Source organism: Pristiophorus japonicus, chromosome 4 (genome assembly GCF_044704955.1).
Source record: "Pristiophorus japonicus isolate sPriJap1 chromosome 4, sPriJap1.hap1, whole genome shotgun sequence".
Classification (NCBI taxonomy): Eukaryota; Metazoa; Chordata; class Chondrichthyes; family Pristiophoridae; genus Pristiophorus; species Pristiophorus japonicus.
The window spans coordinates 308,033,735-308,057,732 of record NC_091980.1 but is presented as its reverse complement, the minus strand read 5'-3'; the positions used below and the strand labels follow the sequence as shown (position 1 = coordinate 308,057,732).

Sequence of the window (23,998 nt, the reverse complement as noted above, 5' to 3'; positions counted from 1 at the left end):
TAGAAGAGATTGAGTTTTTATACAGGCAAGTATAAAAGTTTTCTAGCTGAATTCCGAGCAGAGCTGTCCTTGTAGGAGTCGGGACGGATAGGATCATTAGACAGCAATTGTGTGTCTGAGCTACAATAGGAACAAGACACAAGTTCTGACGGAGACGGGGTGCTTGTGATTTCGCTATACGACTTCTTACACGCTGACCCGCCCGCACAAAAATTGTGCAAAGTCTGGCAGTTAAAGTGTTGGTTAAAGCCTTTCTTTGGGTTGTACCGGGGGGCGGGAGGGGATGGCGATTACCACGGCAAGTGACACTGTGCGATAGTAACCGCGGGGGGTTGCAGAAATAGACCCGCATTTAAACATGGACATCCGCGCTAATGGTTCATCCACCAGGGCTGGGGAGGGTCTGCCAATCGACCCTTGCCACAATCCCACTAATCGGATTAGTCGGTACAATTAGCTGCTGCTGGGAGGAGGAGGGGGGGATCGATTTAAAATCAGATTACAAAGTCTTAAAGCTAATGGCGGGGGGGTGGAGGGAAAGATTAGATTTCATTTCTTTAATCCACAGTGCAGAGATTGCAGACTGGGTCTCCTTTGTGTGTGTGTGTGTGATAGAGGGGAGGGGAGGGGGGGCTATAGAAAAAAAAAGTCTTGTTTTCCCTTCCCAATTACATAAGCAAAGAGTTGGGGGGGAAAAAGCCTGAATGACGTGGGCTGTGTATATAACTGCTGTGATAGGCCTGGTGTGCTGAACTGAGCTGGGGATCGTGGAGAGAGAGGTGTAAGGATTCGAGCTCCTTGTCGCTTGCCTTCCAAACTACAGTTAACTTTCTGCTGCCGAGTCTGTGCCAATTTATCTCTGTGCAATTCTGTTTTTATTTTGGGGGCAAAGTCGGTTTAACTTTTTTTTTGTTTGTTTATTTTCAATTGAAATATATTCCTTTCCTCGCAGCCTTGCAGCTGATGTTGGTAATGCCGGCTGGGATGTTCAGCATCGACAGTATTTTATCGGGAGGCAGGTCTCGCTGCAAGGATTCGGCGTCCCTTCACAGCGCCCCGCTGCCAACCTACCCTGGCATCGCCGGCGGCGACTCGCTGTGTGCCAGCGCAGACTACCTGGGGCTGTACTCTCCGGCGCCTCCGCCTCCGCCGCCGCCTCCTCCTCCACCACCGCAACACCCCAACCTGTCAGTCGGCGGCTCGCGGATGGGTTACAATTATTACTACGTGCCCGGTTCGCCCAGGGCATCTTGCTGCGGCGCCGTGCCCACCTGCCAACCACTGGCCACCCAGCACTGCTCCTGCATCCCTCCAGGTAACTGCGTCTTGATAAAATGTACCCTCGACATGTGGCTAAAGTGTCGAGACAAGACAAGGGCGCTGGCGCCGTTTAAATGGCATTATTTGTAAATGTGTTTTGATTGTTTGGGGAAAGTTTAAAAAACAAATATGTCTAAATAGAATGGTTTGCGGGTGAGCTTTCCTGTCTCAGTTGTAAATTGCCAGGATATTGCAGCGTTGGATTTAACACTCGGGAGTAGCTTTAACCCACAGCCCGGTATTCCCACCCTTTATATTCAATCTCCGTCAGTTCTTGGCGGAACAGTCTCCATGGGCTGAATGGCCTGCTCCTGTTCCTATGTCCCGACTCTTTCACTCGAGGTAAACGATAAGAACCCAAGAATTAGGAGCAGCAGTAGGCCATTTGGCCCCTCGAGCCTGCTCCACCATCCAATGAGATCATGGCTGATCTTCTGCCTCAACTCCTCTCCCCGCACTCTTCCCATATCCCCAGAGTCCAAAAATCTTAACGATCTCTGTCGTGAATATACTCAACAACTGAGCCTCCACAACTCTCTGGGGGCAGAGAATTCCATAGATTCACAACATTCTGAGTGAAGAAATTTCTCCTCATCTCAGTCCGAAATGGCCAACCTCGAATCATAGAAATTTACTGCACGGAAGGAGGCCATTTCGGCCCATCGAGTCCGCGCCGGCCGACTAAGAGCTACCCAGTCCAATCTCACTTTCCAGCTCTTGGTCCATAGCCCTGTAGGTTACGGCACTTCAAGTGCACATCCAAGTACTTTTTAAATGTAGTGAGGGTTTCTGCCTCTACCACCCTTTCAGGCAGTGAGTTCCAGACCCCCATCACCCTCTGGGTGAAGAAATTTCCCCTCAAATTCCCTCTATAACTTCCCCCAATTATTTTAAACCTGGTTGTTGACCCCTCTGAAACTGTGACCCCTGGTTCTAGACTTCCCAGCCTGGGGAAACATCCTCCCTGCATCTCCCCTGTCAAGCCCTGTAAGAACGTTATGTTTCAATGAGATGGGAGCTGATCAACTGGGAGAGACTGGGATGGGAAATTATTTGGGGGATGGAGGAAGTGGAGAGATGCCCCCTCCAGGGTGGGGAGCTAGAGTATAGAGTATATTGTTTCTGAAACAATAATTATTTTAGAACTGACAAGGCAACAAGCAATATTAGATTTAATAATGAGGAAGAAGCCGGGATTAGTTAATAATCTGACAGCAAGGGAGCAACTGGCGGACAGTGAACATAACACGATAGAGTTTGACATTAAGTTCGAGAAGGAGAATGATCTCGCACAAGCCGAGGTAAGGCTGATTTGCAGACATAAACAGATCAGGTTAAACTGGGCTGATCCGTCAACACGTAAACCTATAGAAAAACACAGTGGGAGGTATTCAAATAAGTACTTTTGTTAAAGTCACTCCATTATTTAAGGAGGGTCGGAGAGAGAAATCAGGTCTGTCAAACTAGCGTCAGTTGTGGGGAAACGGCTGGAATCTGTCATTAGGGACAGAGTGACTGAGCACTCGAATAAATATGAGCTGATCAGCAAGAAACATAGAAACATAGAAATTTACAGCTATCTCCGGCCCATTGTGTTCGTGCCGGCCGACAAAGAGCCCTCAGTCAGCAGCCCTAAAGGTTACATATAAACCTATGAACAATGACGGAAAGGGAAAGAGCACCCAGCCCAACCAGTCCACCTCACAACTGTGACACCCCTTATACTGAAACATTCTACACTCCACCCCAACCGGAGCCATGTGATCTACTGGGAGAGGCAAAAACCAGATAAAAACCCAGGCCAATTTAGGGAGAAAGAATCTGGGAAAATTCCTCTCCAACCCATGCAGTCGATCGACACTAGTCCAGGAGATCACCCTGGCCGTGTTCTATTCCCTGCAGTACTTACATTATATCTGCACCGTCCAACAAAAGGTCATCCAGTCTAATCCCAATTACCAGCTCTAGGTCCGTAACCTTGCAGGTTACTGCACTTCAAGTACCCATCCAACCATCTCTTAAAAGTGTTGCGGGTTTCTGCATCCACCACTCTTCCAGGCAGCGAGTTCCAGATCCCCACAACCCTCTGCGTAAAGAAGCCCCCCCTCAAATCCCCTCTAAACCTTCCACCAACCACCTTAAAACTATGGCCGCTCGTATAGACCCTTTCACCAATGGAAATAGACCCTTACTATCCACTTTTTCTAGGCCCCTCAATATTTTGTACACCTCGATGAGGTCTTCTCTCAACCTCCTCTGTTCCAATGAGAACAAACTCAGCCGATCCAATCTGTCCTCATAACTAAGATTCTCCATTCCAGGCAGTATCCGAGTAAATCTCCTCTGCACCCTCTCTAGTGCAATCATGTCCTTCCTATAATACAGCCACCAGCACGGCTTTGCTAAGGATGACTAATCTAGTACAATATAAGACCAATACGTATTCCATAAGAGCAAAAGTTCCACTTGTACAGTCAAGCAACCATGGTCAACATATGAGGCAAGACCGAATATAAAACTAAAGGTAGTGGCCTACGCAAATGCCAAGGAAAGTGGTAATCCAGATTAACATAGAAAGCAACAGAGGGACACAAAGCAAATATTACAAGTTGTAAAAAGGGAAATAAAAAAGACTTGGATGTAATATAAAGGCTAAGAGTGAAAGCTTTTATGAATATATTAAGAGAAAGACAATGGCCGTGGGAGAGGTGGGCCCATTAACGACAGACACAGGTGACACTGTATTTGGCAATAAGGTAATGGTAGATTTATTAAATGAGCACTTTGTATCTGTTTTCACAATAGAGGAAGAGGATAAAATACCAGAAATAGAAGGAAAAATAAAAAATAAATGAATGGGCGGAATTTATTGGATTCAATATAAATAACAAAATAGCAATGGAGAAAATACTGGGACTTTAATCTCCAGAATGTGATAGTTTCCACACCAGGGTATTAAAACAAGTAGATGAGGGCATTGCAGAAGCATTAGTCATAATCGTTCAAAGCTCTCTTGATTTGGGAATTGTGCTGTTAGATTAGAACTTTGTTAAAGTCACTCCATTAGTTAAGGAGGGTCGCTGAGAGAAATCAGATCTGTCAGTCTAATGTCAGTTTTGGGGAAGTGACTGGAATCTGTCATTAGGGACAGAGTGACTGAGCATTTGAATAAATATGAGCTGGTCAGTAAAAGTCAGCATGGCTTTCCAAAAGGTGACTAATGTAGTTGACATTTTTGAGGAGGACACTAATAAGGTTGATATGGATGTTGTCTATATGGACTTTGAGAAGGTTCCACACAAATGATTGGCAAGGGTATTTGTTTGGGAGACTGTGGTGAGAGCTAATCCCCAGGAGAATCTAGAATCATAGAAAGTTAAGACACAGAATGAGGCCCATCGTGTCCATGCCGGCCGGAAAAGAGCTATCCAGCCTAATCACACTTTCCAGCTCTTGGTCCGTAGCCCTGTAGGTTACGGCACTTTAAGTGCACATCCAAGTACTTTTTAAATGCGATGAGGGTTCCTGCCTCTGCCATGCTTTCAGGCAGTGAGTTCCAGACCCCCACCATCCTCTGGGTGAATAAAGTTTTCCTCCACTCCCCTCTAATCCTCCTACCAATACGATAAATCTATGCCCCCTGGTTATTAACCTCTCTGCTAAGGAAAATAGGTCCTTCCTAGCCATGCTATCTAGGTCCCTCATAATTGTATCCACCTCAATTCAATCTCCCCTCAGCCTCCTCTGTTCCAAAAAAAACACCCCCAGCCTATCCAATCTTTCCTCAGAGCTAAAATTCTCCAGTCCAGGCAACATCCTCGTAAATCTCCTCTGTACCCTCCCCAGTACAATCAGAACTTCTATATGGAGCCCCTCCAGTCTGAAGAGGGCATGGCCGTTCTGTGTCACACCGTTCCGAGAGAGTGGGGGAAAAAAACATAACCCAGCGACATTCACATTCAGAAAAGCACTGAAAGTACTTAGTGACAGTAAAGCTGTGCTGACTCTCGGACTGCCTGCAGGAACAGGGAATGTCTGTCCTGTGGCCAGGCAACTTTTAATAGTTCTCAGCTCATACACTGTGAGGTTAATGTTACAATAACAGTGCTAAGCAGAGGGTAGAATCAGCATTAGTGCAGCAGTAACCCCGGAGTATCACAGTGCTGTTAACTTGCCATTCTGGGAACACGAACACCACCATAATTTATTACCATTAACCTGGCAATTTACAGCAATAATCCCACATTACAAATCATACCACACTCTAGTACAATGCAATAAGCTTCACAGAATCGCAGAATCATAGAACTTTACAGCACGGAAGGAGGCCATTTCAGCCCATCGTGTCCACGCCGGCTGACCAAGAACTATCCAGCCTAATCCCACTTTCCAGGTCTAGGTCCGTAGCCCTGCAGCTTACGGCACTTCAATTACTTTTTAAATGCGATGTGGGTCTCCACCACCCTTTCAAGCAGTGAGTTCCAGACCCCCACCATCCTCTGGGTGAAATTTTTTTTCCTCAACTCCCCTCTAATCCTTCTACCAATTATTTTAAATCTATGCCCCCTGGTTATTGACCCCTCTTCTAAGGGAATAGGTGCAACCTATCCACTCTATTTAGACCCCTCATAATTTTATACACCTCAATTAAGTCACCCCTCAGCCTCCTCTGTTCCAAAGAAAATAACCCCAGCCTATCCAATCATTCCTCATAGCCTAATACGGTTAAACACAGGAAGGTACACGGCCTCAGTTTGCAGTTCTGAGTGTCTATACTTACCCCACTTAACTCTGAACATGTGCCGGGTCCTGACTCCGAGCTGGCACTACCGGTTTGTGCTGGTGTAAGGCACAAACCCCTCCATACCATACAGTTGCAGAGTAAATGCACAGGGAGGAGATGGGGCGAGTTCCTGTAATGCATCGATGGGATATATTTGCCGCTCGGCTCTTGGCATTGTGGATCAGCCGCCCATTATAGAAACATCCTAACTTGTCATTTCCCTGGACTGCAAATCGGGCAGTGACCCCCCCAATGAATGATCTAGCTGCCTCGCCACTTTCACACCCAGGCAATACAATGAAACTCAACCCAGCTCTTACCTCACCTCCACCTCTCTCCACCCTTCCACTGTCCCTGATTTGTCACGCTGCTTGTCCGACATCCAGTTCTGGATGAGCAGAAATTTCCTCGATTTAATGATTTTAGGACCGAGATGAGGAGAAACTTTTTTACCCAGAGAATTGTGAACCTGTGGAATTCTCTACCACAGAAAGTTGTTGAGTCCATTTCGTTGGATATATTGAAAAGGGAGTTAGATATGGCCCGTACAGCTAAAGGGATCAGGAGGTATGGAGAGAAGGCAGGAATGGTGTACTGAAGTTGCATGACCAGCCATGATCATATTGAATGGTGGTGCAGGCTCGAAGGGCCGAATGGCCTACTCCTGCAACTATTTTCTATGTTCCTATGAAAGACTGAAGCCATTGTCTTTGGCCCCCGCCTCAAACTCCGTTCCCTAGCTACCGATGCTATCCCTCTCCCTGGTCACCTGAGCTGAGCTTCCGACCCCATATCCCCCTCCATCACCAAGAACACCTACTTCCAGCTGTGTAACATCAACCCACCTCCGCCCCTGCCTCAGCCCGTCTGCTACTGAAACTCTCATCCATGTTTTCATTACCTCTAGACTGGACTATTCTAATGCTCTCCTGGTCGGCCTCCCACCTTGCACCCTCTGTAAACTTGAGCTCATCCAAAACTCTGCTGCCCATGTCCTAACTTGCCCCAAGACCCATATTCACCCATCACTCCTGTAGAGAGGATATTTCCGCTCACAGGGGAAACTAAAACTAGGGGACATTGTCTTAGAATAAGGGGCCGGCCAGTTAAAACTGTGATGAGGAGGAATTTCTTCCCCCAAAGCGTAGTAAATCTGTGGAATTCTCTGCCTCAGAGAGTTGTGGAGGCTGGGTCATTGAATATATTTAAGGCGGAGATAGACAGATATTTGAGTGTAAAGGGGGTAAAAGGTTATGGGGAGCAGGCAGGGAAGTGGAGCTGAGTCCGTGATCAGATCAGCCATGATCTTATTGAATGGTGGAACAAGCTCGAGGGGCCGAATGGCCTACTTCTACTCCTATTTCTTATGTTCTTCACGCCGCGATTTCATAATGTTCAGCTTTGTTGTTTATCGGCTAGATGTAAGATGAGCAGAAGCTGATAGTTTTTTTCTTTTTACTGTTTTGAAAGGGTTGGAAGGGGCCACGTCAGCCTACCTGTCCCCGGTTGCTCCCCAGGTGCTGCCCTATGTGAGTCTGGGAGCTCTGTCCCGCACCGAGCTCCAGCTGCTGAACCAGCTCCACTGCCGAAGGAAGAGACGCCACAGGACCATCTTCACAGACGAGCAGCTGGAAGCTTTGGAGAGCCTCTTTCAGGAAACCAAGTATCCAGACGTGGGCACCAGGGAACAGCTGGCCCGGAGAGTCCATCTCCGAGAGGAGAAAGTGGAGGTAAAAGAAAAATACTTGCGTTTATATAGCGCCCAACACCTGACCCCGAGCTGGGGCTTCCGACCCCACAGCCACTAAAGATCACCTACTTCCAGCTCCATAACTCTGACTGTCTGCGCCCCTACCTCAGCTCGTCTGCTGCTGAAACTCTCATCTATGCCTTCGGCTATGTATGCAATCAAGGTTCAAACTGAGTACTGTTTAAATAAGCAAGGTACAGCCTTGCTTCTGCTTTATTTGGGCCCAAAGTGCCTGACTCCAAAATGGCTGGCCTTTTATACTGGAGCATTACCCTGTGTGTGTTGCTCAGTGGCCTCCAACAATGACACCATCTGGTGGCTAAACAGCATGTACACACATGACACCTTCATTCCCTCAAAACGCCCCAAAGCGCTTTATAGCTAATTTTGAAGTGTAGTCACTGTTGTAATGTCGGAAACGCGGCAGCCAATTTCGCACACAGCCATCTCCCACAAACAGCAATGTGACAATGACCAGATAATCTGGGTTTTTTTTAGTGATGTTGGTTGAGAGATAAATATTGGCCAGGGCACTGGTGTGAACTCCCCCGCTCTTCTTCGAGATTGAGCCACAGGATTGTGTACATCCACCTGGGAGGGCAGATGGGGTCTCAGTTTAACATGCTATCTGAAATATGATACCTCCAACAGTGCAGCGCTCCCTCAGTACTGCACTGGGAGCGTCAACCTGGATTATGTGTACGAAAGGATATACTTGCTTTGGAGGCAGTTCAGAGAAGGTTCACTAGCTTGATTCCGGAGATGAGAGGGTAGACTTATGAGGAAAGGTTGAGTAGGTTGGGCCTCTACTCATTGGAATTCAGAAGAATGAGAGGTAATCTTATCGAAACGTATAAGATTATGAGGGGGCTTGACAAAGTGGATGCAGAGAGGATGTTTCTACCGATGGGGGAGACTAGAACTAAGGGGCATGATCTTAGAATAAGGGGCCGCCGATTTAAAACTGAGATGAGGAGAAATTTCTTCTCTCGGAGGGTTGTAAATCTGTGGAATTCGCTGCCTCAGAGAGCTGTGGAAGCTGGGACATTGAATAAATTTAAGACAGAGATAGACAGCTTCTTAAACGATAAAGGATTAAGGGGTTATGGGGAGGGGCAGGGAAGTGGACCTGAGTCCATGATCGGATCAGCCATGATCGTATTAAATGGTGGAACAGGCTCGAGAGGCCGTATGGCCTAATCGTGTTCCTATTTCTTATGTTCTTACGTTCTTATGTACAAGTCTCTGGAGTGGGACAGTGAAGCCACAGTCCTCCGACTCAGAGGCAAGAGAGATACCTATTGAGTCACTAAAGTAATAGTTACCCGTTTAAATTAATCAGAAGACTGGAGAGTTGTAACATGTGATCACCTAAAACTGTAATCAAGACCGTTGGTCGACTAGGTTCTAAAGGTATCAATAGAAATAAGGTGCTGAGGTGGGTAAATGGAGTTGACGTATAGATCAGCCAATTAAATGGTGGAGCAGGCTCGAGGGGCTGAATGACCTGCTCCTGTTCCTGTGTTCATTTGAGTAAAAGAGAGATTTTTTTTCCCAATTCGTAGCTGGAGCATAGATCCTGACAGATGACAGACAAATTCCTCTTCATATAGAGAATAGTCAATGTAGAACAGACTTCCAGATAGAGTAATGGAGAGAAAAAGCTTGCAATTATGTGAAAAGTGGGGTTGAGGTAGAAGATCAGCCATGATCTTATTAAATGGCGGAGCAGGCTCGAGGGGCCGAATGACCTACTCCTGCTCCTAATTCTTATGTTCTGATGTTCTTCTGAGAATTGTTTGGCTGGTGATGCAGTGTTCTAGATTCCCCCACCGGGGGAAATCATTTCTCCGTATCTACCCTGTCAAATTCTTTTAACATTATCAATATCTCGATCAGATCACCCCTCAATCTTCTAAACTCAACGCAAGTTTATGCAACCAGTCCTCATAATTTAACCCTCTAAGCCCCAGTGTCAATCTATAGGGAAGCAGGATTGTTTAAATCCACTATTCCAGCCCCATCGAATAAACCTGGTGTGTGGGGAAAGAGCTAGGCCATCGGGAGCTAGCAACAACACAGGCTATCATTTCTATCATTCCATAAGGTACATTTTATCAATGTGCGATCCCACTATGGAGCCTTGTTAACCCAGAGCTCATGTTGGGATATCATGGGGACATGCCCAGGAATTTTCTACGCTCCCGACATGTGCTCTCTGTTGTGAGCATGTATTTGTAAAATGCACCCCTGCATGCTATGCTGAATTGGTGATATTTTTCGCAATCTCGCCATGTGTCTGCTAAATGTCTTTCAAAGTGCAGTCGGAACATTTGTGGGAAAGTTTCAATAACCAAAGTTTTCTTATTAGTAATCTCCGTGTCAGGACAAATAAAGACTAGCTGCCCATCCAGTGTTGATGTGGTGTTATATACAGCTCTGATTTTGTACTTTATCCAGTCAGTGATGGAATGGGAGGCCCTACAACCTGATGTACCTGGACTTCCAAAAGATATTTAACAATGTTCCCACATGATCATCTATTGGTTGATGCTGTGGGTAAATGCTGGGAATGGATATGAGATTGGCTGCAGGGTAGAAAACAAGTTGTGTTCATTAGAGTTATGTTAGGGGGCAAGTATTGTGGATGCCTCAGAGCATCATACAGAGACTATAATGTATGCATCCGTGCGTATGCTCACAAGTTTGAAGAGCTGTTGCGTCTATAGTTTCTGCGGTCTAGAGGAATCCATGTTCCGCGTCTATGTTGAGTGTGTGAGGTTGCAGCCCCTCTTCCATTATTTGAAGGGGCTGCTCCTCAAATTCTGGTTGCACTTCAGTCCCACGCTCCTGATTTTTGGGAACCCTATGCGAGGAGAGCAGGCAAGTCAGAAGGCCTCCTCGTAGGACTGCTCCTGGGCATGGCCAAGGTGGCCATCAGTTGGTCCAGGCAGCGGGCGGTCGAGGGGGTCATTCAGCCCGACTGCCTGCCTCTCCTCCGCGGTTCCATCCGAGCCAGGGTGTCCCTGGAGATGGACCATGCGGTGTCTACCGGTACGCTCGCTGCCTTCCGTGAGAGGTGGGCACCGGAGGGACTGGAGTGCATCATCACCCCCGGCAACCAAATTTTAATTTGATCCATTAACGTCCAAAGTTTAATTGGTTTATTTTGTCGATTTTAGTGCCCCTCCTTTAATCAGAGGGCACTTAGTTTATTGTTCAACTTTAAAAATAGTTGTAGAGCTGTTGCATTGTGAGTGGCTTAGCCAGTCACGTGATGTTCACAAGACTCAATAAAACCCCAGTCAGTTGGGTCTACGTCATCCATGATGAGCTATGCAGTTGTGAGCCTAGTGGATGAACTGGTAATGTGTAGTGTGATTGTTAAACCTTTGTTAATAAACTAACTAATTCTTAATAGCAATGTGTTGCTATGAATTCATAAGCAAAAAAACCATGAAGCAAATACATTACAGGGACCATGACTATTTCTACGTTACATAAACAACCTGGACTTAGAAAGTAAATGCAAAATGATCAGATTCACTAATGATGCCAGACTGGGAGGGACAATGGAATTGGAGAAAGTAGAGTGAGTCAGACAAAATATATTTGTGGGAAGATCAACGGATGATGAGATTGAATGCAGATGAGTGTAAAGTACTGCACGTAGGAAGGGATGAATGGTTGATGCATGGACCTTGGGAGCAGTGCCAAAATAGCTAAGGAGGAAGTTGAAAGAGATCAACCAAGTACACAGGAAGTTGAGTTTCTGAGCCAAAACATGAGGAGGTTGTGATCAAACTCTACAGTGCTCATCTTGTGCACTGTGTCCCATTCTGGTCTCTGAGACGCCAAGGGGGACATTCAGGCACCGGGGCAATGCAGAGAAGAGCCATGAAACCGATCCCTCGCATTCAAGGTTTGAGTTTTGAGGAAAGACTTGAGAATGTTGCACTCTTCAACCCCGGATGGAGGGATCCGAGAGGTGATCTTGTAGCGATGTGGGTTTGGAAAAGGCAACTGATGTAAATTGCCAGAATTAGGACAAGGAGACACGGATTCAAGCGAGCAAAAGATAAATTCAGGACTGCTATCAGGATTTTCTTCCTTCATACAAAGAGCTACCAACACACGGAACTGACTCCTGGATAGAGTGGTGGAGATGAAAACCCCGGAATCATTAAGTGACAAATGGATTCTGAAATGAAGGGGCTTTGGAGTGCTTCTGAATGGTTGAATTAAGATGAACCAAATGGTCTCCATAATCCATTGTCTTATCATATACTGGTCTGTTTATATATATTACCCGACCAATGAGGAGACAGTAGATTCATTATATATAGATCTGGTTATATACTTTACCCAATCAGTACTCGGACTAGGGGTGTGCTGTTTACTGGTGAGGTTACAAACCTTATCCAGATATTAACAGAGCAGCAGTTCTGTTCTATACAGATCTGGTGTTGTACCTTATGTAGCGGGTGGGACAGGTCTGTTGTATACAGGTTTGGTTACGCACCATTCCCAGTGAGTGCTGGGACAGTGGGTCTATTGTATAGAGTTCTGATTATGTACCTAATCCAGCGATTGAACTGTAGATCTGTTATATACAGGTCTGGTTATGTTTCTTACCCAGTGTGTGATGGGATAGTTATATACAGGACTGGTTAAGTAAGATTTATGTTACAGTTACAGTCAGTAAAGTTTTTGTCAATCTTCACTGATAAAATCCTGGATTTTAAAGCTGTTCACAATTAGTTTATTGTTAACCCACAAATTCCCACTCCCTGATTACCAATCTGGTACGTGTGCCTATATCCTAAGTGCTCCCACTACTATCATCATCATCATAGGCAGTCCCTCGAACGAGGATGACGTGCCTCACCAAAAGGGATGAGTTCACAGATGTTTCAATGGAGGACGCGATGTTCCAGTCCTGAACTCCAGGGGTGGAAGATGCCTGTGCGGGATTTTTTTAATGCGTGGTTGCACACCAGCCACCACACAGGCTTGACAGAGCTAGGTCTTGGTCCAGTGGCAAGGATTAATCAGAATGACTGGAGACCAGCTCTGCTGCATGGACACAGTACGCACACATATCGCAGTGTGGGCTGGTCCGTGCTGCCCCTGGGCCCTCGTCTCTTCTGGGTCCACTACACACAGCGACCAAATCAGCTCCCCCCCGATGATGGTTTGCGTGAGTCTCCTGAGATTGGTTCTGTGCTTTATTTTTAATTGTACATAGAAATGGCATCAAGTGCAATCCCGGGAGTGTTCCCTTGTCTCCTGTCCATCGCACCACACAATCAATATTCAAATACTGCTTCTGCACAAACCAGAATTTAAAAATAAAGCAAAAAAAAAAACTTGCAATTGACTGTGTCTGTCACATCTTCAGGATGTCCCAATGCACTTCTTCGCCTTTGAAATGTTGTTCTGTCGGCAAATTTGGCTGGACAGTTTGTGCACAGCCAGATCCTGCCAAAATCAAGTCTGATAACTGGCCAGGAAACCTGTTCTGGGAGTGTTGCATGAGAGACAAATGTTGGCTGGGCCACCGAGAGAACTCACAAAAGTTCTTCGAAAAAAAATGCCATGCCGCGAGACTTTTACATCTATCCGAACAGGCTGATCTGAAAGACGGCACCTCTGACAGTGCAGCACTCCTGCAATACTCCACTGAAGTGCCGGCCTAGATTATGCGCTCAAATCCTGCAGTGCAGCTTGAATCACACAATGTTTTGACTCAGTGGCGAGATTGTTCCCAGCGGGACAACTCAGAGATCTGCAGCCGCCATGTTAGCTTACATCATTCTAAATGAGGGGGTGTAGCTTTAAGGTGTTTGGTGGAAGGTTCAGAGGGGATTTGACGGGGGGTGCTTCTTCACGCAGAAGGTTGTAGGGGTCTGAAACTCACTGCCCTGGAAGGGTGGTGGATGCAGAAACCCTCACCACATTTAAAAGGTGCCTGGATGGGCACTTGAAGTGCCGTAACCTGCAGGGTTACGGACCTAGAGCTGGTAATTGGGATTAGACTGGATAACCTCTTGCTGGCTGGTGCAGATACGATGGTAAGTACTTCAGGGAATAGAATACAGCCAGGGTGATCGCCTCGACTAGTGTCGATCGCCTGGATGGGTCGGAGAGGAATTTTCCCACATTCTTTCCCCAATTGGCCTGGGTTTTCATCTGGTTTTTGCCTCTCCCAGGAGATCACTTGGCTCCGGTTGGGGTGGAGTGTAGAATGTTTCAGTGTAAGGGGTGTCGCAGTTGTGTGGGGCAGACTGGTTGGGCTGGGTGCTCTTTACCTTTCCTTCATTGTTCATAGGTTTATATGTAATCTTTAGGGCTATTGACCAAGGGCCGTGCGGCTCTTTGTCGGCCGGCGCGGACACGATGGGCTGAAATGGCCTCCTTCTGCGATTTAAATTTCTATGTTTCTATGAGCTAAAGCAATGATTGAATATTTGCCCAGCGGGATACTTTTCTCTCTATTTTTGGATCTCTTTTCTCACTCTAGTACTCTCCTCCTTCTCTCTAGAAAATGTTAACTTCTTGCCTTCTCCTTACATAGAATTAACAGCACAGAAACAGGCCATTCAGCCCAACTTGTCCGTGTCGGTGTTTATGCTCCACATAAGCCTTTTCCCACCCTACTTCATGTAACCCCATCAGCAAATCCTGCTATTCCTTTCTCCCTCATGTACTTATTTAGCTTCACCTTAAATGCATCTGTTATTCGCCTCAACCATTCCCTGTGGCAGCGAGTTCCACATTCTCACCACTCTCTGGGTAAAGAAGTTGCTCCTGAATTCCCTATTGGATTTATTAGTGACTATCATATATTTATGGCCCCTAGTTCTGGTCTCCATCTTCTCTATGCCTACCCTATCAAAACCTTTCAGAATCTTAACACCTCTATTCGGGCACCCTTCAGCCTTCTTCTCTATCGAGAAAAGGGCCCCAGCCTGTTCAGTCGTTCCTGATCCTTTCTTTCTGAAGTCTTGGTGGAATATAAATCAGGGCACTAGAGCTGGTTGGAGTGGTCAACAATCAGTCACGCTTGTAGTCACACAGATTCTTATTTGTGATTTTTCCCAGTGCAGTCTCACTGTTGTGGGTGGGGCAGAAGCCAAATTGGAAAGTCTTGAACAAGGAGCGGAGGAAGATGGTTTCAAGGGAATGAGGCGTCCCAAGATTCCATCATGCAAGAGAAGGCAAGGAGACAGGGTGTCATTGTAGCTCAGTGGGTAGTGCTCCCTAACTCGGAGTCAGAAGGTTGTGGGTTCAAGTCCCACTCTCAGATACTTGAGCACCTAAATCTAGGCTGACACTCCAGTGCAGTACCCAGGGAGTGCTGCACTGTCGGAGTGTGCCGTCTGTCGGATGAGATGTAAAACTGAGGCCCCTCAGGTGAATGTAAAATATCCCCTGGAAGTATTTAGAAGAAATAGAAGGAGTTCTCGTGGCCAATTTTTGCCCCTCAGATGAACTGGTTATTACCTCAGTGCTGTTTGTGGGAGCAGGCTGTGCTCAAATTGGCTGTCGCATTTCCTACATTACAACAGTGACCATACTTCAAAAGTGAGGGAATTTTAATAGAGGTTTCTTTCAAAATCTCCCAGAGAGAAGAGGGAGTAAACCTATGTCAAGAAAACAAATCAAACACAGAGCCAGGAGTAGTATCCTGGTCGAACAATTATTCAGAGCAAGAATGATACGGGTTGGGGCTCAGTTTGAATGTTGGATTTCTCAGCCGATTGTGGGTTGTGTTGAGATTGGGTGAGGGTCAAACGGTTTTCCCATGTGGGAGGAAGTGATTCACTTGCACAGTTCATTTAAAGAACAATAACCTTATTTTTCATAAACACATCAAGCAAAACCCAGACAATTCCCAGACTTTAGGAACCCTTAGGGGTGTTAAAGTGGGAAGATTTCAAATAAAGTCAATTCCAAAGTCAGATTCTTATCTCAGTAATCAAATTCCAAAATAACACTGGGATTTTCATCCACACAGCACTTTAGAATGAGAAAATTATAACAGGACTGAGTGTCCCAGCACTACGTGTGTAACAACAACTTATATTTATATAGCATCTTTCGTGTAGTAAAACGTTCCCAGGCGCTTCACAGGAGTATTATAAGACAAAAAAATTTGAGACCGAGCCACATAACGAGAAATTAGGGCAGGTGACCAGAAGCTTGGTCAAACAGGTAGGTTTTAGGGAGCATCTTAAAAGAGGAGAGAGAGGTAGAGAGGCGGAGAGGTTTAGGCAGGGAGTTCCAGAGCTTGGGGCCCAGGCAACCGAAGGCACGGCCGCCAATGGTTCAGTGATTATAATCAGGTATGCTCAAGAGGGCAGAATTAGAGGAGCGCAGACAACTCGTAGGGGTTGTGGGGCTGGAGGAGATTACAGAGACAGGGAGGGGCGAGGCCATGGAGGGATTTTGAAAATAAGTATGAGGATTGGAAATCGTGGCGTTGCTCAACCGGAAGCCAATGTAGGTCAGTGAGCACAGGGTTGAGTGAGTGAGCGGAACTTGGTGCGAGTTACGACATGGGCAGCCGAGTTTTGGATGACCTCAAATTTACGTAGAGAAAATGTGGGAGGCCAGCCAGGAGTGCGTTGGAATAGTCAAGTCTAAAGATAACAAAGACAAGGATGAGGGTTTTAGGAGCAGAAGAGCTGAGGCACATGCAGAGATGGGCGATGTAACAGAGGTGGAAATAGGCGGTCTTAGTTATGCCGCGGATATGTGGTTGGAAGCTCAGCTCAGGGTCAAATATGACACCAAGATAGCGAACAGTCTGGTTCAGCCTCAGACAGATGTTGGGGAGAGGGATGGAGTCAGTGGCCAGGGAACGGAGTTTGTGGCGGGGATCAAAAATAATGACTTCGGTCTTCCCAATATTTAAGTGGAGAACATTTCTGCTCATCCAGAACTGGATGTCGGACAAGTAGTCTGACAATTTAGAGACCGTGGAGAGGTCGAGAGAAGTGGTGGTGAGGTAGAGCTGGGTGCCATCAGTGTACATGTGGAAACTGATGCTGTGATTTCGGATGATGTCGCCAAGGGGCAACATGTAGATGAGAAATAGGAGGGGGCCAAAGATAGATTCTTGGGGGACACCAGACTTAATGGTGCGGGAAAGGACTGAGTGCCCCAACACTGACTGTGTGTAACAGGATCATAGAATCATAGAAATTTACAGCAGAAGAAGACCATTTCAGCTCATCGTGTTTGTGCCGGCCGACAAAGAGCTATCCAGCCTAATCCCACTTTCCATCTCTCAGTCCGTAGCCTTCTAGGTTACGACACTTCAAGTGCACATCCAAGTACTTTTTAAATGTAGTGAGGGTTTCTACCTCTACCACCCTTTCAGGCAGTGAGTTCCAGACCCCCACCATCATCTGGGAGAAGAAATTTCCCCTTAAATCCCCTCTAAACCTCCTACCAATTACTTAAATTCTATGACTCCTCTGCTAAGGGAAATAGGTCCTTCCTATCCTAAGCCCCTCATAATTTTATACACCTCATAAGAACATAAGAAATAGGAACAGGAGTAGGCCATATGGCCCCTCGAGCCTGCTCCGCCATTCAATAAGATCATGGCTGATCTGATCATGGACTCAGCTCCACTTCCCCGCCCGCTCCCCATAACCCCCTATCCCCTTATCGTTTAAGAAACTGTCTATTTCTGTCTTAAATTTATTCAATGTCCCAGCTTCCACAGTTCTCTGAAGCAGCGAATTCCACAGATTTACAACCCTCTGAGAGAAGAAATTTCTCCTCATCTCTGTTTTAAATGGGCGGACCCTTATTCGAAGATCATGCCCTCTAGTTCTAGTCTCCTCCATCAGTGGAAACATCCTCTCTGCATCCACCTTGTCAAGCCCTCTCATAATCTTATACGTTTTGATAAAATCACCTCTCATTCTTCTGAATTCCAATGAGTAGAGGCCCAACCTACTCAACCTTTCCTCATAAATCAACCCCCTCATCTCCAGAATCAACCTAGTGAATCTTCTCTGAACTGCCTCCAAAGCAAGTATATCCTTTCGTAAATATGGAAATCAAAACTGCTCGTAGTATTCCAGGTGTGGCCTCACCAATATTTTATATAGCTGTAGCAAGACTTCCCTGCTTTTATACTCCATCCCCTTTGCAATAAAGGCCAAGATACCAAGATACCTGATCACTTATTGTACCTGCATACTATCCTTTTGTGTTTCATGCACAAGTACCCCAGGTCCTGCTGTACTGCAGCACTTCGCAATCTTTCTCCATTTAAATAATAACTTGCTCTTTGATTTTTTTCTGCCAAATTGCATGACCTCACACTTTCTGATGTCTGCCAAATTTTTGAGCACTCACTTAGCCTGTCTATGTCCTTTTGCAGAATTTTTGTGTCCTCCTCACACATTGCTTTTCCTCCCATCTTTGTATCATCAGGAAACTTGGCTACGTTACACTCTGTCCCTTCTTCCAAGTCGTTAATATAGATTGTAAATAGTCTCTGCGGCACCCCACTAGTTACTGGTTGCCAACCAGAATGAACCATTTATCCCAACTCTTTGTTCTCTGTTAGTTAGCCAGTCCTCTATCCATACTAATATAATAACCCCAACCCTGTGAACTTTTATCTTGTGCAGTAACCTTTTATGTGGCACCTTGTCAAATGCCTTCTGGAAGTCCAAATACACCACATCCACTGGCTCCCCTTTATCCACCCTGTTCGTTACATCCTCAAAGAATTCCAGCAAATTTGTCAAACATGACTTCCCCTTCATAAATCCATGCTGACTCTGCCTGACTAAATTTTGCTTTTCCAAATGTCCTGCTACTGCTTCTTTAATAATGGAGTCCAACATTTTCCAAACCACAGATGTTAGGCTAACTGGTCTATAGTTTCCTGCTTTTTGTTTGCCTCCTTTTTTAAATAGGGGACCTCAATAAGGTCTCCCCTCAGCCTCCTCTGTTCCATAGAAAACAACCCCAGCCTATCCAATCTTTTCTCATCGCTAAAATTCTCCAGTCCTGGCAACAGCCTCGTAAATTTCCTCTGTACCCTCTCTGGTGCAATCACATCCTTCCTGAAATGTTGTGACCAGAACTGTGCACCTTACTCCAGCTGTGGCCTAACTAGTCTTTTATACAGTTCAAGCATAACCTCCCTGCTCTTGTATTCTATGCCTCGGCTAATAAAGGCAAGTATTCCTTCTTAACCACCTTATCTACTTGTCCTGCTACCTTCAGGGATCGGTGGACATGCACTCCAAGATCTCTTTGTTCCTCTGCACTTCTCAGTGTCCTACCATTTAATGTGTATTCCCTTGCCTTGTTAACCCTCCCCAAATGCATTACCTCACATTTCTCTGGATCGAATTCCATTTGCCACTGTTCATGTTCAGTTCATTGATATCTTCCTGCAGTTTACAGCTTTCTTCTTCATTATCAGCCACACAGCCAATTTTTGTCTCAGCTGCAAACTTTTGATCATATCCCCTACATTGAAGTCTGAATCATTGATATACCCCACAAAAAGCAAGGGACCTAGTACTGAGCCCTGCGGAACCCCACTGGATACAGCCTTCCAGTCACAAAAACACCCATCAAACATTACCCTTTGCTTCCTGCCTCTGTGCCAATTTTGGATCCAACTTGCCACTTTGCCCTGGATCCCATGGGCTTTTACTTTCATGACTAGTCTGCCATGTGGGACCTTATCAAAAGCTTTTCTAAAATCAATATACACTACATCATACGCACTGCCCTCATCGGCCCTCCTGGTTACCTCAACAAATTCAATCAAGTTAGTCAGACATGACCTTCCCTTAACAAATCCGTGCTAACTGTCCTTGATTAATTCATGTCTTTCTAAATTAAGATTTATCCTGATCCTCAGGATTTTTCCCAAGAATTTTCCCACACCGAGGTTAGTTGGAATGGCCTATAATCACTCGGTCTATCCCTTTCTCCCTTTTTAAACAAAGGTACCACGTTAGCAGTCCTCCAGTCCTCCGGCACCACACGTGTAGCCAGAGAGGATTGGAAAATGATGATCAGAGCCTCTGTTATTTCCTCTCTTGCTTCCCTTAACAGCCTGGGATACATTCAATTTGGGCCTGGGGATTTAATCCCTTTCAAAGATGCTAAACTCCTTAATACTTCCTCTCTAACTATATTTATTTCATCTAATATTTCACACTCCTCCTCCCTCATTGCAATGTCTGCATTGTCCCTCTCTTTTGTGAAAACAGACGCAAAATATTCATTAAGGACCATACCCACGTCTTCCACCTCCACACACAGATTACCTTTATGGTCTCTAATTTTTCTCTAGTTATCCTCTTGCTCTTAATGTATTTATTACAAATTGTGTGTACATCTGAGTGACCCAGCACTGACTATGTGTGTAACAGAACTAATTGTACCATCATCATCATAGGCAATCCCTCGGAATCGAGGAAGACTTGCTTCCACTCCTAAAGTGAGTCCTTTGTTGGCTGAACAGTCCAATGCGAGAGCCACAGACCCTGTCACAGATCCTGACAGACATTCGTCGGGGGAAGTGGGGGTAGGGGGCGGTGGCTGGTGGGACTGATTTGCCGCACGCTCCTTCCGCTGCCTGCGCCTGACCTCTTCACGCTCGCGGCATTGAGATTCGAAAAGCTCAACGCCCTCCCAGATGCACTTTCTCCACCTAGGGCGGTCTCGGCCAGGGTCTCCCAGGTGTCAGTGGTGATGTTGCACTTTACCAGAGAGGCTTTGAGGGTGTCCTTGTGATGTTTCCACTGCCCACCTTTGGCTCGTTTGCCGTGAAGAAGCACCGCATAGAGCAATTGCTTAGGGAGCCTCGTGTCTGGCTTGCGAATTTTGTGGCCTGCTAGCGAAGCTGATGGAGTGTGGTCAGTGCTTTAATGCTGGGGATGTTAGCCTGGGCGAGGACACTGATGTTGGTGCACCTGTCCTCCCAGGGGATTTGCAAGATCTTGCGGAGACATTGTTGGTGATATATCTCCAGTGACTTGAGGTGTCTTCTGTATATTGTCCATTCCTCTGATTCTTACAGGAGGGCGGGTATTACTATAGCCCTGTAGACCATGAGCTGATTGTATCATTATTCAGGTGCAAAATTGTAATCCGGATAAATTTCCTTACCCGGATATTTGATTTCAGTGATGTTGCCTGCTCTGTGTATGAATCCGGTTATGTTAATTCTGTGGTGAAGGCTTTGATTATCGGGGACACAAGTTAAAATCTGGGTTTAAGAGCGAAATCAGAAGGAATTGGAATGGTAATAATGTTGTGGAGTTAGTTACCAGGGACAGTAAAGTGGACAATGTAACTGGGGTCATAGGAGAGATTCCGGGATAGTGTGAGAAGGTGGATGAGTGGGTCTGCTCTCTTATTTGTGGATATCGGGCAATTTTCTAGTCCAAAAATTCTTATTTAGCGAAACATAATGGGGCTTCCCCTAGTGGCTCAGTGAATTTGCCCAGTGAGTAGAGAGACCAGGAGGTCCCGGGTTCAGTGCACGGACCGTGTTGAGTTAACTGATCTCACTGCTGTCCTTTTTTTAAAAATTCATTCATCGATGTCGGCTTTGCTGGCAAGCCCAGCATTTATTGCCCATCCCTAATTGCCCCTTGAGAAGGTGTTGGTGAGCCACCTTCTTGAACCGCTGCAGTCCGTGTGGTGAAGGTGCTCCCACAGTGCTGTTAGGGAGGGAGTTGCAGGATTTTATCCCAGTGACGATGAAGGAATGACGATATATTTCCAAGTCAGGATGGTGTGTAACTTGGAAGAGAACTATACCATTGGAAAAGCCCAGCTGGTGCCTTAGGCTTAGATCATCTCACTTGTTGAAACTTCGAGACAAAGTTCAGAACGTTCCACCCAAATGACAACATGCTTTAAATCTCCTTTTGCAGTAGATTTCATCTGCTCCGGTCGCTAAATTCTCTTTCATGTATGATGGATAAATCATAGAATAAGAATCATATAGTACAGAAAGAGGCCATTCGTGCCTGTGCAGACTCTTTGTAAGAGCGATCCAGTTAGTCCCACTTGCCTGCTTTCTCCTTTTCAAGTATTTATCCAATTCCCTTGAACTCTTGAATCTGCTCCCACCGCCCTTTCAGGCAGCACGTTCCAGATCACAATAACTCGCTGCTTTAAAAAATTCCTCATCGCCCCCGTGGTTCTTTTGCCAATCACCTTAAATCTGTGTCCTCTGGTTACCCACCCATCGGCCACTGGAAACAGTTTCTCCCGATCTACTCCATCAAAACTCTTCATCATTTTGAACACTTCTATTAAATCTCCTCTCAACCTTCTCTGCTCTAAGGAGAACAACCCCAGCTTCTCCAGTTTATCCACGTAACTGAAGTCCATCATCCCTGGTACCATTCCAGTAAATCTCCTCTGCACCATCTCCAAGGCCTTGAAGAAAAGAAAGACTTGCATTTCTATAGCACCTTTCACAACCTCCGGACGTCCCAAAGCGCTTCACAGCCAATGAAGTACTTTTTGAAGTGTAGTCACTGTCGTAACGTAGGAAACAGGGCAGCCAATTTGTGCACAGCAAACTCCAATGTGGCCTCCTTCTGCGCAGTAAATTTCTATGTTTCTATGTAATGACCAGATAATCTGTTTTACTGATGTTGTTTGAGGGATAAATATTGGCATGGGGAACTCCCTGCTCTTCTTCAAAATAGTGGCTGTGGAATCTTTTGCCTGCATCTGAGAGAGAAGACGGGGCCTCGATTTAACGTCTCATTCGAAAGACGGCACCCCCGACAGTGCAGCACTCCCTCAGTACTGGGACTGGTGGGTGTCAGCCTGGATTGTGCGTGCACAAGTCCCTTGAAATCCTTTGCTAAAGTGTGGTGCCCAGAAATGATCTTTCGCTCTCTCTCTCTAATTTTTTTTGCCTGCCCAGGTCTGGTTCAAAAACCGCCGCGCCAAATGGAGGAGGCAGAAGAGATCGTCGTCAGAGGAGTCGGACTCCCAGAAGTGGAACAAAACTTCGAAAAGCACCCCGACGATAAAGCCTTCCGGAGATGCGATAGCGGCAACCCAGGAAAGTGAGCTGGACTCTGACAGCTGATAACCGGGGCTGACTGCAAGAAGCGTTCAATCCACACCTCAGCTCACGCTGCGGCTGGAATCTTGCACATTGTCCATCTCGTGGATATTGGGGATGTTGTAAATACTGTATATATACATATTATATATATGTGCGTGTGCGTATGTGTGCCTGTCTTTTTTCTAAATGAATAAAAAAAACGTATTTGAGATGGTTACTCAGGTGTGACACAGTGTTGCTTTGTTAACATAAGAACATAAGAAATAGAAGCAGGAGTAGGCCATACGGCCCCTCGAGCCTGCTCCGCCATTTAATAAGATCATGGCTGATCTGATCATGGACTCAGCTCCACTTCCCTGCCCGCTCCCCATAACCCCCTATTCCCTTATCAGTTCAAAAACTGTCTACCTCTGTCTTAAATTTATTCAATGACCCAGCTTCCACAGCTCTCTGAGGCAGCGAATTCCACAGATTTACAATCCTCCGAGAGAAGAAATTTCTCCTCATATCAGTTTTAAATGGGCGGCCCCTTATTCTAAGATTATGTCCCCTAGTTCTAGTCTCCCCCAGCAGTGGAAACATCCTCTCTGCATCCACCTTGTCAAGCCCCCTCATAATCTTATACATTTCGATAAGATCAGCTCTCAATCTTCTGAATTCCAATGAGTAGAGACCCAATCTCCTCAACCTTTCTTCATAAGTCAACCCCCTCATCTCCGGAACTAACTTCATACTACGCAGAGTCGGACAAACAAGCCAGATGCTAATTTAACGCAGGTAGGCCGATCTCATAAACTTACAGCGCAGAAGGAGGCCATTCGGCCCGTCGAGCCTGAGCTGGCTCTGTGAAAGAGCACGCGTGCTTAGTCCTATCTGCCACCCCCCATCGCCCCCCACTTATTGCCCCTAGCCCGGTAAGTTCCTCAGCCTCGAGCACCCATCCAACTCCCTCTTAAAATGAATTATGGGATCAGCTTTCACCACCTTTACAGGTGGAGCGTTCCAGATCCCAGGGCATTGCTCATGGTGAGCGCGTGGCTGTTTGGTT

At 46.1% G+C, this 23,998-nt stretch overlaps 1 protein-coding gene across 1 annotated transcript; it reads left to right on the top strand.

Moving 5' to 3' along the window:
* Positions 1 to 972: 972 nt before the first annotated feature.
* Positions 973 to 22,971, top strand: gsc (goosecoid). The gene is made up of 3 exons (XM_070877597.1): positions 973 to 1,315; positions 7,574 to 7,833; positions 22,804 to 22,971. The coding sequence occupies exons 1-3, from the start codon at positions 973 to 975 to the stop codon at positions 22,969 to 22,971; spliced, it is 771 nt and encodes a 256-aa protein (XP_070733698.1).
* Positions 22,972 to 23,998: the final 1,027 nt, after the last annotated feature.